Source organism: Dendrobates tinctorius, unplaced genomic scaffold (assembly GCF_039654945.1).
Source record: "Dendrobates tinctorius isolate UK_male_01 unplaced genomic scaffold, ASM3965494v1 ptg000070l, whole genome shotgun sequence".
Lineage (NCBI taxonomy): Eukaryota > Metazoa > Chordata > Amphibia > Anura > Dendrobatidae > Dendrobates > Dendrobates tinctorius.
The window spans coordinates 63,377,389-63,391,354 of record NW_027361738.1 but is presented as its reverse complement, the minus strand read 5'-3'; the positions used below and the strand labels follow the sequence as shown (position 1 = coordinate 63,391,354).

The following is a 13,966-nucleotide window of genomic DNA, read 5'->3' as shown; positions in this document are numbered from 1 at the left end:
TGTCCATCCTACACTCTGCTGCCCGACTAATCCACCTGTATCCCCGCTATGCGAGGCCCTTCACTGGCTTCCCATTGTCCAGAGGCTCCAGTTCAAAACTCTAACCATGACATACAAAGCCATCCACAACCTGTCTCCTCCATACATCTGTAACATGGTCTCCCGGTACCTACCCGCACGCAACCTTCGATCCTCTCAAGATCTCCTTCTCTACTCCCCACTCATCTCTTCTTCCCACAACCACATACAAGACTTCTCCCGTGCTTCCCCCATACTCTGGAACACTCTGCCGCAACACATCAGACTCTCACCATCAACGGAAACCTTCAAGAAGAACCTGAAGACCCACCTATTCCGACAAGCCTACAGGCGGCAATGATCCTCGGGTCTACTGAACCACCGTACAACCAGCTCTACCCTGTCCTAGTATATCCTCACCCATCCCTGTAGACTGAGCCCTCGCGGGCAGGATCCCCTCTCCTTCTGTACTCGTGTGTCCCTTGTCTTACACGTTTATTGTACTTGTCTATATCTCCCCTTTTCCCTGTAAAGCGCCATGGAATAAATGGCGCTGTATAAATGTATAATAACAACAACAACAACAACAACAACGGAGTAGCAAGAAAAAAACAGCTTCAATATGATGAGGCTTATATTAGGGAGAGACTGACAAATGTCAGGCTACTTGCACCCACTTCTACAATGCCCAAATACCCCACTAAGCAATAAAGACACGGGTAGTTCTTAATAATTTGACCTTTTTGGATTTAGCAGCTAAACCTCAGGGTTGGGTTTATAAAAAAAACAAAATAAATTATTAAAAAAAGCATTTTCTATGGTGAGCAGAGAAAGGGTTCTTTTACACATGCCGGGTTTTTTGCAGTCTCCCGCAAAAACGGACCGCAAAAAACCTTCTCGGATCGCCGTTTTTCGTTGTTTTTGCAGTACTATTGATTTAAATGGAGGCCGTGTCCATAAGGCCGGGTTCACATTTGCGTTTAAGGCCGCAGAGTAAGCCTGCGCACGGCCGCTAAGCCCTGCCCCCTGCCGCGCCTCCGCCGGTAGCTCTGCCTCCGGGCGCATGACGCTGCATGTGTCCCCTATCTTTATCACTGAGGACGCAGGCCATGTGCAGTATGCGTTTGGCGGCACCTGCGTCCTTTTGACGGTGCGCCGAGCACAACCAAATTGCAACAGGTTGGTCAAAAGGACGCAGGCGCCGCCAAAACGCATACTGCGCACGGCCTGCGTCCTCAGTGATAAAGATAGGGGACGCATGACACATGCAGAGTCACGCGCCCGGAGACGGAGCTACCGGAGGAGCAGCAGCAGGGGGCGGGGCTTAGCGGCGGCCGTGCGCAGGCCGACGCTGCGGCCCTAAACGCAAATGTGAAACCGGCCTAAGACGTGAAAAATGTCGAGCAAGCGCGATATTTTTTTCACGGCCGTATATACGGCCATACGGGACGCGGCGCTCCGATGTATTTTTGCGGGCTGTTGTTGCAGCCCCATAGAAATCGATTGGGGCCGCAAAAACGGCCCGCAAATACACAGCATGTGTTAAAGAACCCAAAACGATGCCTTTATTACCATAAGCAGCAATTGACATTATATACAGTTCCCCCCGTAAGGACTGTTTACAGGATCCTGCACTTTGTCACCTGCAGCAAATGTAGAAGTACCGTATATACTCGCATATATGCCAAGATTTTCAGCTTTTTTTTTTTTTTTTTTTTTAAGGCTGAAAGTCCCCCCCCCCCCCCCTCCTTCCTCTCGGCTTATATGTGAGTCGGTCGGGGAGCGGGGTTGTCAGACCATACTCACGCCGTCCTGGCATGTCTCCTGCGCCTGTGTTCAGGGTTACATGGTACCGCTCATTAAAGTCATGAATATGCACATATTCATTACTTTAGTGAGCAGTACCACGTGACCGCTGAATGCAGGAAGACGACCGAGGGAGAAGCAGGGGCTGCAGAGAAGACCCTGCACCAGGAGGAGGCGAGTATGACAGGGGGCAGAGCAATATTCACCTGTCCCCGTTCCACCGCCGTGCACCGCTGTCTCCGGGTCCTCTGGCTGTGACGTCCAGCAGAGGGCGCGATGACGTAGTCAGTGCGTGCCCTCTGCTGAACATCACTGCAGAGAACCAGGGGACAGCGGCGCTCAGCGATGGATCGGGGACCGGTAAATATTGCCAAGGCCTGAGAGCAAGCGGCGACACCGGCACCAGGCCCCCAGCGACGAGAGGTATGTCTTTTTTTTTTTTTTTTTTTTTTTTTAAATTGCAGCACCAGCAATATATGGGGGGTATTTATGGAGCATATTCTTGGGTCAGCATTAACCCTTGTGCAGCAGCATAAGGTTTTTTTTTTTTGTTTGTTTTGTTTTTTATCTATGGAGCATCTTGTTGAGCCACCACTAACCTTGTGCAGCACCACCCTCTGCTTATACACAATATGTTTTCCCCGTTTGTTGTGGCAAAATTAGGGAGGGGGCTTATACACGAGTATATAAGGTAATAACCAAAAGGCTATGGGTGAAACATACTGGCTCCTGAATTAAAATCTGCCATAAAGTGCCACTGTCATATTCAGCAATATGGAGGTGAAAAAGTTTTAAAAAAAAAAAAATGCACCCGTTGCCTTAACCTCTTCACACCCAGGCCATTTTTGTTTTGTTCAACCCCCCGCCTTTTTAAATTTTTGCTTCCCTTCTTCCCAGAGCCATAATTTTTTTTTTTTTTTTCTCCTTCAACATGGCTATGCGACGACTTGTTTTTTGCGGTTTTATGCTGGAAAAGTTGTACTTTTAAATGACACCATTAACTTTACCATATAGTGTACTGGAAAAGGGAAAAAAAATCCAGTGCAATTCCACAATTGTTTTTTTGGGGTTCTATTTTTACCGTGTATTATGATTCTCCAGGTTATAAAGAGTTCATAGATACCAAACATGTATGGGTTCTTTATTTAATTAAGTAATGAATAAAATAAGAATTTAAAAAAAAAAAAAAAAAAAGCCGTGCCATTTTTCAACAGATAGTGCCTCCAGTTTTCGGGATCTGGGGCTAGCTGAGAGCTTATTTTTTGCACGCTAAGCTGGCATTTTTATTGATACTAGATACAGATAGATATGTGATGTTTTGATCACCATTTATTGCAATAGCGCGGCAACAAAAAAAAAAAAAACAAACAAACACACATATATATTTATTTTTTTATTTACTTGCTTCAATAGCCCCCTTAGAAGACCTGAAGCTGCTCTCTGTTCATTGCTGGCTGTGGAATGAGTCAACTGAGCACCCTTCAGTCAGTCTGATCATAACTCTTTATGAGCCCCACTCAGGATATACGACCAGTGTGATGAAGTTTCCTGACCACGCGTGCTGCAATCAATGTCCCCATTGATGTCACTATATTCATGCATCAGGGTATACAGGAAATGAGTCGCTGGAGCCATGGGGAAAAAAAAAAAAAAAACTGTAAAAGTTTTTAAAGCTTGAAAAACTCTTCCTGTGTCTGTGAGTAGGGCGAGGGCTCATTTCATAGATAGGGGCATTTCTCTGGATAACTATTTTTATTCTGCCTGTCATACTTCCTCTTTAAAAAACAGACAACTTGCTATCTAGAGCATTAAATCACGAGCTTGTTCCCACGCCTCTGTTAGTGCCGCCTCACTGGCATGTAATTGATCTCTTCCATGGCACGCTACCAGCCAGGACTCCCTGCGCCAGTCATATTTTTAGACCAGACATGTCTTTCTTAAAGTTCTGTCGGGTTTGAGAAGACAATTTACCAGAACATGAATCAAACTCACACCTAGATCTCATGGAATAAGTCAGGGTCAAGTCTTGTGGACCCACAGAAGAGATAACCAGGAAACATTATACCTTCAAGAGGTCAAACACCGCCGTGTTCCCCGCCGATCGCAGACTGCACTAAGCCTACCTACAGAGTACAGGAGTTTTTTGCTTTGTCTTCTAGGCACAGCGCCATACTTTCTCTAGTGGTTGTGCCAGGTACTGCAACTTGCTGCAGCCCTGACCTACCCAAAAAATAAGAATGAGCTGTAATACCAGGCACAGCCACTATTAAATATGTGGCACTATGTCTTGTAAACAATGAAAGGCTTCATGAATCACCTGATCAATGGGGACATCGGCAGTTGGACCTTCGTCGATCTCATACTGGACAAGTAATTAATATCAAAGTCCTGGAAAGCATCTTTGAAAGGGGTTGTCTCATATATTCCATATTCAAGAGCCTAGAAAAAATGGGTTATCACTATTGCAGCCCTGCATGACATGGGTGGCTCAGCTCAAAGACTGAAGTGACAACCAACCAAACAAGGGGTCAACATTTGGGATGATCAAATGTTCTCTGATAACGTGTTAATTGAGCATGCTCGGGTGCTAACGGTGTCTCTGGCGTGCTCGAATATGTTCGAGTCCCTGCGACTGCATGTCTCATGACTGTTCGACAGCTGCAACACATGCAGGGATTACCTAACTAAGGGGCAAGAGCTCATCTGGTCTTCAGCACTGCCTCCATAGAATGAATGGAGGAGCAGCAGTGCGTATAAATGACCTCCATTCACACTGGGTTCTTCAGTGCCCCAGATTCTCTGGATTAGTGGGGGTCCAATGGTCAGATCCTCAGCGATTGGAACGTTATCCCCTTTCCAATAGATACTCTTCAAAATTGAGACTGCCCCTTTAAGACAATACAATAACCTGCGCAGGATACGGTATATTTCACCCAATTTATGGGAACTGCTGTTATCCAACATGGTCAGCGATGGGTCTTGTTTTGGAGCCTCAGAAGTAGTCATTTTTTCCTTACGGAATTATGACTTTTCGAGAGACCGGTGCAGAAGTGACTGCACTAATTTTGGCTTCCAAAATGTCTAATTAAAGAGGACCTGTCATTTGCCATAAATATGCCTCTTTTTTAGCATTGTAAATGGCGCTGTACTCCTGAATCTGGCGTTGGTTTTCCTTTGGTCCTTTGCCTCTCCCTTCTTGAGATATGGCCCGCTCTTCCCTGTATTGTTTGCCAAGAGTGTTTGTATCACCACTTTTATGAGGACCACGCCCACTTGGCTAACAAGACTAGATTTGCATATGGGCAAGAGGGAGGGAAAAAACAAGAAAAACCATTCCTGGGTTCAGGAGAACAGCGGCGTTTATAGCAAATACATGAATGACATTTATGACAAATGATGGAACCTCCAAGTCTTTGTAAGGAACATATATAATCCTACCAGGAAGAGAACCTAAAATTCTCATTACATGCCCCCATCTGTCTATGGTCGAGGCGGATTTTCCTCCAGTGGAGCCGAGCTGCAATACCACATACAAACTCAGCACAGGTGTGGAGCAGTTTTAGGAAGAAGGTGGCCATGTTTGTTTTTTTAATGGAAACAGAGTTATCTCCTCCAGTTGGTGTTTCCACTGATTCTGGAACATATTTTCCTTTTGCCTCTGTGCCCCCTTCCCCTAATTCTAAGCTAGACCCCTGGGTAATAATGCTGCAACTTCTCTCTTTGAACAACTGGCCACAGAACTTCAGTGGGTGTTTCCCATTACAGCCCTGACGCCGGCCAGTTAAAAGACAGCCACACCCACCAAGAAGTCCCGCGGTATACGCCCAGTTGGTAAAAGTGAAAAATTGCATCTTTATTACGAGGAGGCATACATTTAGAACGGAGGGACATAGAAGAAGAAGAAGAAGAAGAAAAAGTGTTTCAGAATCCCTGGAGCAGCGGCAATTGGAGGAGGAAGTTTAAACAATTAAAATATACGTGACATTCTCTTTGAATGGGCAATTTTCTAGGGGTATTTGCCAACTGGAATACATCCATCTCCATTATCCCGCAAAGCATAGCTCTATTTGGGCATGAGAGAAAGCAATTTATGCCAAAATATTTCAGGGGAAGTGAAAACTTCATATGCAATGTGACATTTACACTAATCATTCAGATCACAAGAAAGAAAAAAAAAAAAAAAAAAAAAGGGAAATGTTATATTGCAGCTGAAGATTATGCAAATTCTGCTGTTCCCAAAATTGAAGTTATGCAAAATGTCAGCAGGTGCGGCACAGCTCTCGAGATATTCACAGAGCCGCCAATAACCCATAGGAAAGAGTTTTTCTGCAAGCTACATTGTTAAAGGAACTTGTAGGGTAACCAGACAAGGACTGAAGTAAACCCTTTAATTTGCCACCCCTCTGGTGGTCCCTACTGGTTTCTGCCCCAGTCATGTAACAAGCATCATTCATGTGACTGCTGCAGCCAATCACTGGTCTCACTGCTGGCAGGCATGGTGGCTGCAGCAGTCATTTTGAATCATGTGCAGCACATGATCACTGGAGGAAGCAGAGACTAGTGAGGACCGTAGAGTGGCAGGGAATTACAAATCCTGAAGAGTCCTTTAACTTCTAAAAGGGTTCAGTTAAGATTCTCCAGAGCAGGAAGAGCGCTGCATGCTGCACTATTCAGACCGTCAAATGTGACAGAAATGTCAGAACTTAACAGGGGGCTTATAGTGAAAGTGTAAACAGGGGCAAATGCCATAACTCATAGGCTAAAGCAGCAAAGATTAAATGTTAACTTTTTTCTGACCAGGGCATTTAGACCTCAACTCCCAGAACAATATGTACTGGGACTGATAAAATGTTCATTTTGTTCCAAATTTAGAAGTTGTCTTTGTTTTTCATAGGCCTTACATAAAATATTGGACCCTTTTTGCCCATTTACTTCTATTACTTGCAAGTGAATGTGAAACTAAAAGTGAAGCCCAATATTAACTATTACATGCGAGTCTTAGTCTGTAGACATAAGCGCCAACGTCAGACTTTTCTGTTTATATATTCTCCAGAGAAATATCATAAGAATCTAGTTATATTATTACACCACCCAAAACCACAGAGGTCGTCATCCCCTTCACTAGTATCCTCGCTTGCTCGTTTCCTAAACTTGCACTGAACCACGTTCACATTTTTTGTCAACGTAGATTGACAGTGGCCCATCCAAATCTATGTCCTTCCCTATAGAATAGTGCAGCACGCTGCAGTCTTCTAATGGCAAAATACAAATCAGGAACATTAACAAAATTTATATATATATCTGTTATGTATAGTGATCCTGAAGTACAGCTTGTATTCTGCTCCAGAGCTGCATTCACAATGCTGCAGAAACAGAATCTGTCGGCATCCTTTCATGGCCTGACATCCGCACATAGCTTTAGTGTGGGGATTTTCATGCTAGAAATGCAGTTTTAACACTCGGTACTGCAAAGTAAAAGTGTCAATCGTTTCCAATGACAACTAACAGAATTGAGAATGCAGCTCTGGAATATGTGACGAGCGTACATAGTAAGGGCATGTTCACACAATGCGTTTGTCAAAACAAAATTTTACTGTCCAATCAAAGTGAACGAAATGTCTGAAACCTCATGCATATGTTATTTTTTCCTCGCTGATTTGAAGCACTCAAATCTGCAGAATGTTAATTCTCTCAGCATTTTTCGCCCACTCTAATGAAAGGGAAAATATGCATCAAAAACATGCATTGTTTTTATCCAGTGTTTTTCCGGTCATACACGTTTTTGATGCAGAAATGCCACCATTAGGACTGATGGATGTCAGCCCCCCAGGGATCCCCACCATTCTGAGAACCCAGTCTGATCTGACCACTTATCTGTGCAGTGAACTGCAGCAATGGCCCCATTCAGCTCTCGGCAGGGGCAGACACTATGCCGGGAAGACTTAGATGGGCTATACCAGCACCGTGGCTTCTTCATTTTAGAATTAGTGGGTGTCCAAGAGGAGATACTGATCGCTATCCAACCGTTCACAGGAGTTTACCTGGGAGATATGATTGATGGAGGACTCCATCCTCCGCAGCTGGGAAGCTTGGATGTCCAGCAACTGGAGAACATTGTTGGCCAATGCATTGATTTGATAGGCAACGCTTGCCAAGGATTGGGTTGTGTAGGCCTTGGTCTCTTCTAATGCTTTCCTCTTGTCTGGAGCCTGCAGAAGACAAAAATAAAAGGATATTTTAATGTAGCTCAGTGTGATGGCACAAACTAAATGCATCCTGTAGGTTGTGAGCGTAGGCCTCGTTCATACCGCCGTGCGAGGCCATCGGTCCACATAACCTTGAGAAGCCTGGATTGCCAAGATCGGGAGGGATTCAATGGAGGCACCATTAGTGAATGGAAAGGAATCAAAATTCAAGGTGCGGTCCACTAAAGAAAGATACAATGGCATCCCCCTAGTGTAGAACAATGTACACCAGGTGCAAATGTAGCGCTATCGCTCCACCGGGTAAGTGGAGCTGTAGTACACCAGACTTAGACTAACCATCGCATTTCAGGACGGTATGAAATCAAACCGCCCATGTGCAGACATGTCCACAATCTCTTCATTGTAGGAATGTACAACCATACAAGTAAATAATGTCATAACCTTGGAGAAGGTGCGTGCTTCACATAGTTGGGACATCCAACTGCGCACATTCCCCATTAACCCTTTATCTCTCCACAGAGCCACTGAATTTAGCATATTCTTAAAAGCAAACCCTTCCTTTTATAGAAGAGGTAGCAAGTAGCCAAAATTTCACTTGTATTACAGTATATAAAGTCCAAGGGGGGGCACTTAAGTAGTGACGCTGGAACGTCAAGGGATTTACCTGGGAGGGTAATGGTGGCTTTCTTCAATACCTTTAGTATACGTGCAAGGAACAATACAGAAATTTATTTTAAGAACGGCCATTCATTAAATCTGCATGATTTGATTCAAGTGCACCATTTCTCCACCTCCGGAGCTGTACTCCTGCTGTCACATTATGTGAAGCTCACAGAAGCCAGGGTTATATGCAATGTTCTGCTCCTACACAAAAAAAAAAAAAAAAATCCTTCAGTACATAATGTGATGGAGCTGGCAGACGTGGGCGGCCAACTTCTAGCAACCAGATAACTATGTGCTTATATATTGCAGCTATTATACAGGTGAAATACCAGGATACCTCGCAGCACATTTTTGTGTGAAGGCGCTCCAGCGGGCATCATCTTATAGAAGTCCCACCAAGCAGAAGACCAATTCAGATTGCACCAAAAAGGCAGGAACTGTGCCCCGAATGACTAATAAACACCCACTCGATTAAATAGCAGGGTTCACACACCAACAAGTTCGGTGCAGCGGATCTACGATCTGTAACAAGCCGTTGCGAAAGTACGACTCCTAGCATGCAAAATGCTGGGTGTCGTAGTTTTGCAAGAACTGGAGAGCCACAATTGTTGACTACTGCCTCCTGCGTCCGAATTTCCGCCTCCAGTATGTGTACATGGCCGAAAATTATGCACGTCAGAGGGCACGTTCGCTCTCAGCATCGTTATAAGGCCGGGGGGGGTCACACTTGCGAGTGCAATGCGAGAAACTCGAGCGAGTCTCTTGTATCAATACCCGGCACTGCCGCCGGCACTCGGAGCATTCAGCTGCATAGAAATACATGCAGCCGCACACTCCTGTCCCGACTGCTGGGTATTGATGCGAGTTTCTCGCACTGCACTCGCAAGTGTGACCCCAACCTTAGTCTTTTTTCCTTGTTGGGCGCATACGTCCAAATCACATTTTGGGGGGGGGGGGGGGGGTTCGGACACAAGCCACGACTGGGCCATTGAACGGGTGCCAAAACACAATGTGAAAGCACCCTCAAGGTAAGTTCACACTAGGCGTTTTAGTTTTTCTGGAATACTAGATTTTTCTTTTGTGCATGTTGATAAAGTCTAGTGGGGGGAAAAAAAAAAAAAGTCCTATTCCAAAGAATGGGGTTTTGGCACACGAAAATGCAGAAAAACATGATACCTGTGTTTTTGGTGCATTTTTTCAGAGGGGAGAAAAGACCCAAAAAAAAAAAAAAAAAAAAAAAGCTAGACTGCCGGTCGATTGAGTTCATGTCCGCGAGGTTGGCCGACCTTAGTCTGTGTATGGGGGGCCTTTAGGTCAGTCTCCATATAGCAGCTGTATCGCTTTGTGAAACCCAGTGTGTACTTAAAGAGTTTTAGGGTAACAGAACCCATACAAATTAGATCGAAATCTGCTGTTTGGAACAATTTTTATCATAAAGGTGCGATTGTCAGTCATTTTGGTGAAAATAGTTTGTGTCGACTGATGAATGATTTTTCATCGTTCAGAACATTGGTCGGACATTTTTTTCAGGCCGATCATTAGCAACGGCAACAAAAAAAAAAATCCCAAACCGGCCAATGTAATCAGATATATTTTGGGTCGTCAATCATTCCTAGACCCATTTTAGTCTATAGGGGCCATATGGCTAAAAAATGCCAGATCGTGGTTGGGGTGCACAGCTGGTAACCACTGTGTGTCTCAAAATTTTCACTGAAGAATCACTTACGGGAAAGAGGGCGCTTTTCCTTAGAGCGGCCATTAAAATCAGCAGCGGTTTTGTGGGTGAACAAGATGCCGGACCAGGGCAGAGCAAACCTTTTTGCTCAAAGATACATGGAAGAACTACAATGAAGCTTGTAGGCCTGTGACAAACACGCCATTTTACTGGGCAATTAAGCGTTGCCAGGCGTACATAATTGCGGCTTATCACTCATGTTCTATTAAATTCACATACACATAAAAACGTCTCAATTGTGAACAGTAATGGAGGAAACTAAGGAGAAAGCCAGTCAGACAACGGCCTCATGTACCAAAAGTGTGAAAGAAAAGTCATTGCCCATAGTAACCAATCCGCTCTCAGCTTACATTTTTTAAACTGCTCCAATAATATGAAAGCTGCGCTGTGATTGGTCGCTATGGGCAACAAAGATGACTGTTTTTAGACACTATTGATAAATGAGGCGTATATGGCATTTCTATTGGCAGCGTTCTTACCCCTATACCTCAGCTTCCCGGTGACGGAAGGGGAGGAAGTCTGATTACATTTGCCCTATAGAAACTTAGGAATAACTGTAGTATTAGAGTAACCCTTCCTGCAGCGGTATATAGGTATATATTGGTCAGAGGTAGCACAAATTCTGTCTGATAAAGGAGCCGTGCACGGAGTATTGATGGCTGACACAACTGCAGCTGTTCAGGACATCCAGATAGCCAGTGGCCTCAGTGCGGGGGGGCGACCGGCTGTCGAGGAGAGGGTTAACGCTTCATTATTCAGCAGTCTCTATACAGGAGGCACATTTGTATGCAGACGGCACAATATTTCACTTACTGGCCTTCTCTGGAAGCACGGCTTACAATCCCGTGCTGATCTACAGCCCATTTATCATGGCGAGAAAAATAAAAAAAACGTCGATACATCAACAGGGGAGAAACCAGAGCGGCGCAACCGGCGCCCGTCAGAATTGGAGAGGTGGAAAAGTAATAGAAAATTAATTCAATTTTATTTTTCTTTATAATGGAGCTACAGTTTCCCAGAACTAGTCTGTGTACTAAATTGTTCATGATATTCAAGAACTCTGCTTGCTGTCGATTAGTAAGAACCTTCATTCCTGTTCTGGTCGTGTGAGACAAGACTTACGTCGGATACCCGTCCTGTAACGAGCTCTGCACCCGAGTGTCCATCACACTACCAGGACATTGGTTGGACTCAGACATGGGAGGGTTGGTCATTGCTTTGCCAACAACGCCAAAAAAATTAGAACCATCATAGAATGTGTTAATAGGAAAAATAAGATTTAAAAAAAAAAAAATGTCCGATTTGTCTGGGGTTATGATGCCTATATACATTAAGGCCAAATTAACACGTCTGGGACACAGGGTCGAAGTACTGACCATGATATATGGACCGGCCACGTGACGCTATAGGAATATATAAGGTTGGATGTTGAGTTTGGGTCAGGAAACCAATGGCCGGTCCCATACATCATAGACCGTACACTGCTGGCCGAAACATGGTACCAAAGCACCAGACGCTTGAAGTACCATAAAATGATTGTATGTATTGGGGCCTCCCAAATTTACCCATAGACCGGATGTCAGGAAGGTGGGCGAAAAATGAAGTATAAGGCATGTTGAATGTTAACACCTAACCATTTGGTTCTCAGGGGAGATAAGCAACTGTCAGAAATGAGCGATGGGGATCTAATCCACCTCCATGGAGCACACATACGGGCTTTGTAGCACCACAGCGTACAGGAAGGAAAAAAAAATTCTAAAAAGATCGCAACAAAGAAAAAAAAAAAAATGTAAAAATGCCCCACACACCTATACACAGGATCCTTTCTAAAAACTTACTGTGTAAAAATAGCAAAATAAAAGATGGCAAAAATAATAGTAAATGAAAAAAAAAACCACTGACCCAAGTTATAGGATATGAAAAAAATTGCCATTTTCATATTACTTTGAAGAAAAAAAAAAATCCATTATTTAACGACTGATAATCACATGCATGCTGCTGGTGACAGATCAGAAGCAATGTTCTATCTAGTTCCCTATACAACCAAGGCACGTACTATATATACACACACACACACACCAGTGTGGGCGAGCGGCACAGAGGAGCTTCCCGGGATGTTATGCAATGCTGGTAAATTCCAATAAAATGGAGCAGTACAAAAATTAGAGATGCAGAAACTGGCAGTAAATGGTGTCTAAACTCATCTGCGATCGATTCATCAACTTTCACCCAGATCTCCGGCATTCAGAGCGGCTCGTTCCAGAGCACAGAGAGCCCGGACACAACGGCCCTCGTGTAGCCAAAAGGCCCGAGAGGGGGGAAAAAAAAAAAAAAAAAAAAGTCCTCGTTTCCTCTGTGCGACAAGTTGACTCATGAGGTCCAGTGAGCCTTGGGCTGCCTCCACATTAGATTTGGGAGACTCGCTCTTCAGGATGTCTTTGTACCAAAAATAGTTAGAGTTCAAAAGTAAAGTAAAAGTGATTCTAACTGGCCAGGAGAAAGTATAAGAGATGGTCTTCAGAATGTTCTTTAAATGGAATGATCTTCTGTACACTAACAATTTGGTTTTTACACTGGTCCCCTTTTTAGACAACCATAAGTAGTGATTATTTTGATAAAACTATCATTTGTAGTTAACAGTCAGCAGACGATTGATCATTTTGGTTGACGGTCTTTTAGCCCTGGGCTACACTCAGGCTTTTTTTTAGGGCTACTGATTGGACCACATCTGTAGCTAAAATCAAATAAAAAACTAAGTTGTATGCAATTGGGTGGAGCTTCCACTTAGTCGCTGTCAAAGAGTTGCAGTGTAGCCCATGTGTCGCACCGCCTCAACTTTAGGCCAATATATACGACCACCTGAAATCGAACAAGATACAGATGATCAATATAGTGGTGGGGGGGGGTCAATAAACAGTAACCAACCCTGTTCTGCAGATATTTGGAGCGGCAGCAGATAGAGATTCATTCTATGACGCTGGAACAGCACCGCTGCGTACACGGTATAGTAGCCGTCATGCGGCTCATAGCACAGTCACTAACAGGAGCTGAGCAGCCGATCCCGAGAACGGCTACTACACAGTGTACAGAGGTGTGCTGTACCGGCTAAGTACAATGTGCACTTAATTCAGCCAAGGCTCTAGATATCAGCGCACGGCGGGGTAGTTGTGAGGCCACCGACCATCTGATTTTGATGACCTTTCAATTTACATGTGTGGCCCAATATAATTGCAAAATTTTAGAAAAAAAAAAAAAAAAAAGCACAGAACCACAAGTGGCTCTTGTGGTGAGGCCACATCAATGACCCCAAACCTCTTCAGTGATGGATATATTGTATACAAAAAAAATTGGGGCTTAAATACAAAAGAGTTACTATTGTCCAAGCAAAAAAAAGAAGGGATCATACTCCTATATCTGCGACATCTGTGTAGCATAGTATCCTCCACACATGTAACAAGTAAAACCCCAGGCAGGAAGGAAGTCCCCATTCTTCCACTGACAGCGAGAGTTAATGTAAACTCATACGGAGATACACCCT

At 44.2% G+C, this 13,966-nt stretch overlaps 1 protein-coding gene across 9 annotated transcripts in view; it reads right to left on the bottom strand.

Moving 5' to 3' along the window:
* Positions 1-13,966, bottom strand: part of ABI1 (abl interactor 1) — a 67,461-nt gene that overhangs the window by 38,173 nt on the left and 15,322 nt on the right. For all 9 annotated transcript variants that reach the window (XM_073581758.1, XM_073581754.1, XM_073581760.1 and 6 more), the window contains exon 2: positions 7,866-8,033. In XM_073581758.1, coding sequence (XP_073437859.1) covers positions 7,866-8,033 — 168 coding nt within the window. The remainder of the gene's footprint in view (positions 1-7,865; positions 8,034-13,966) is intronic.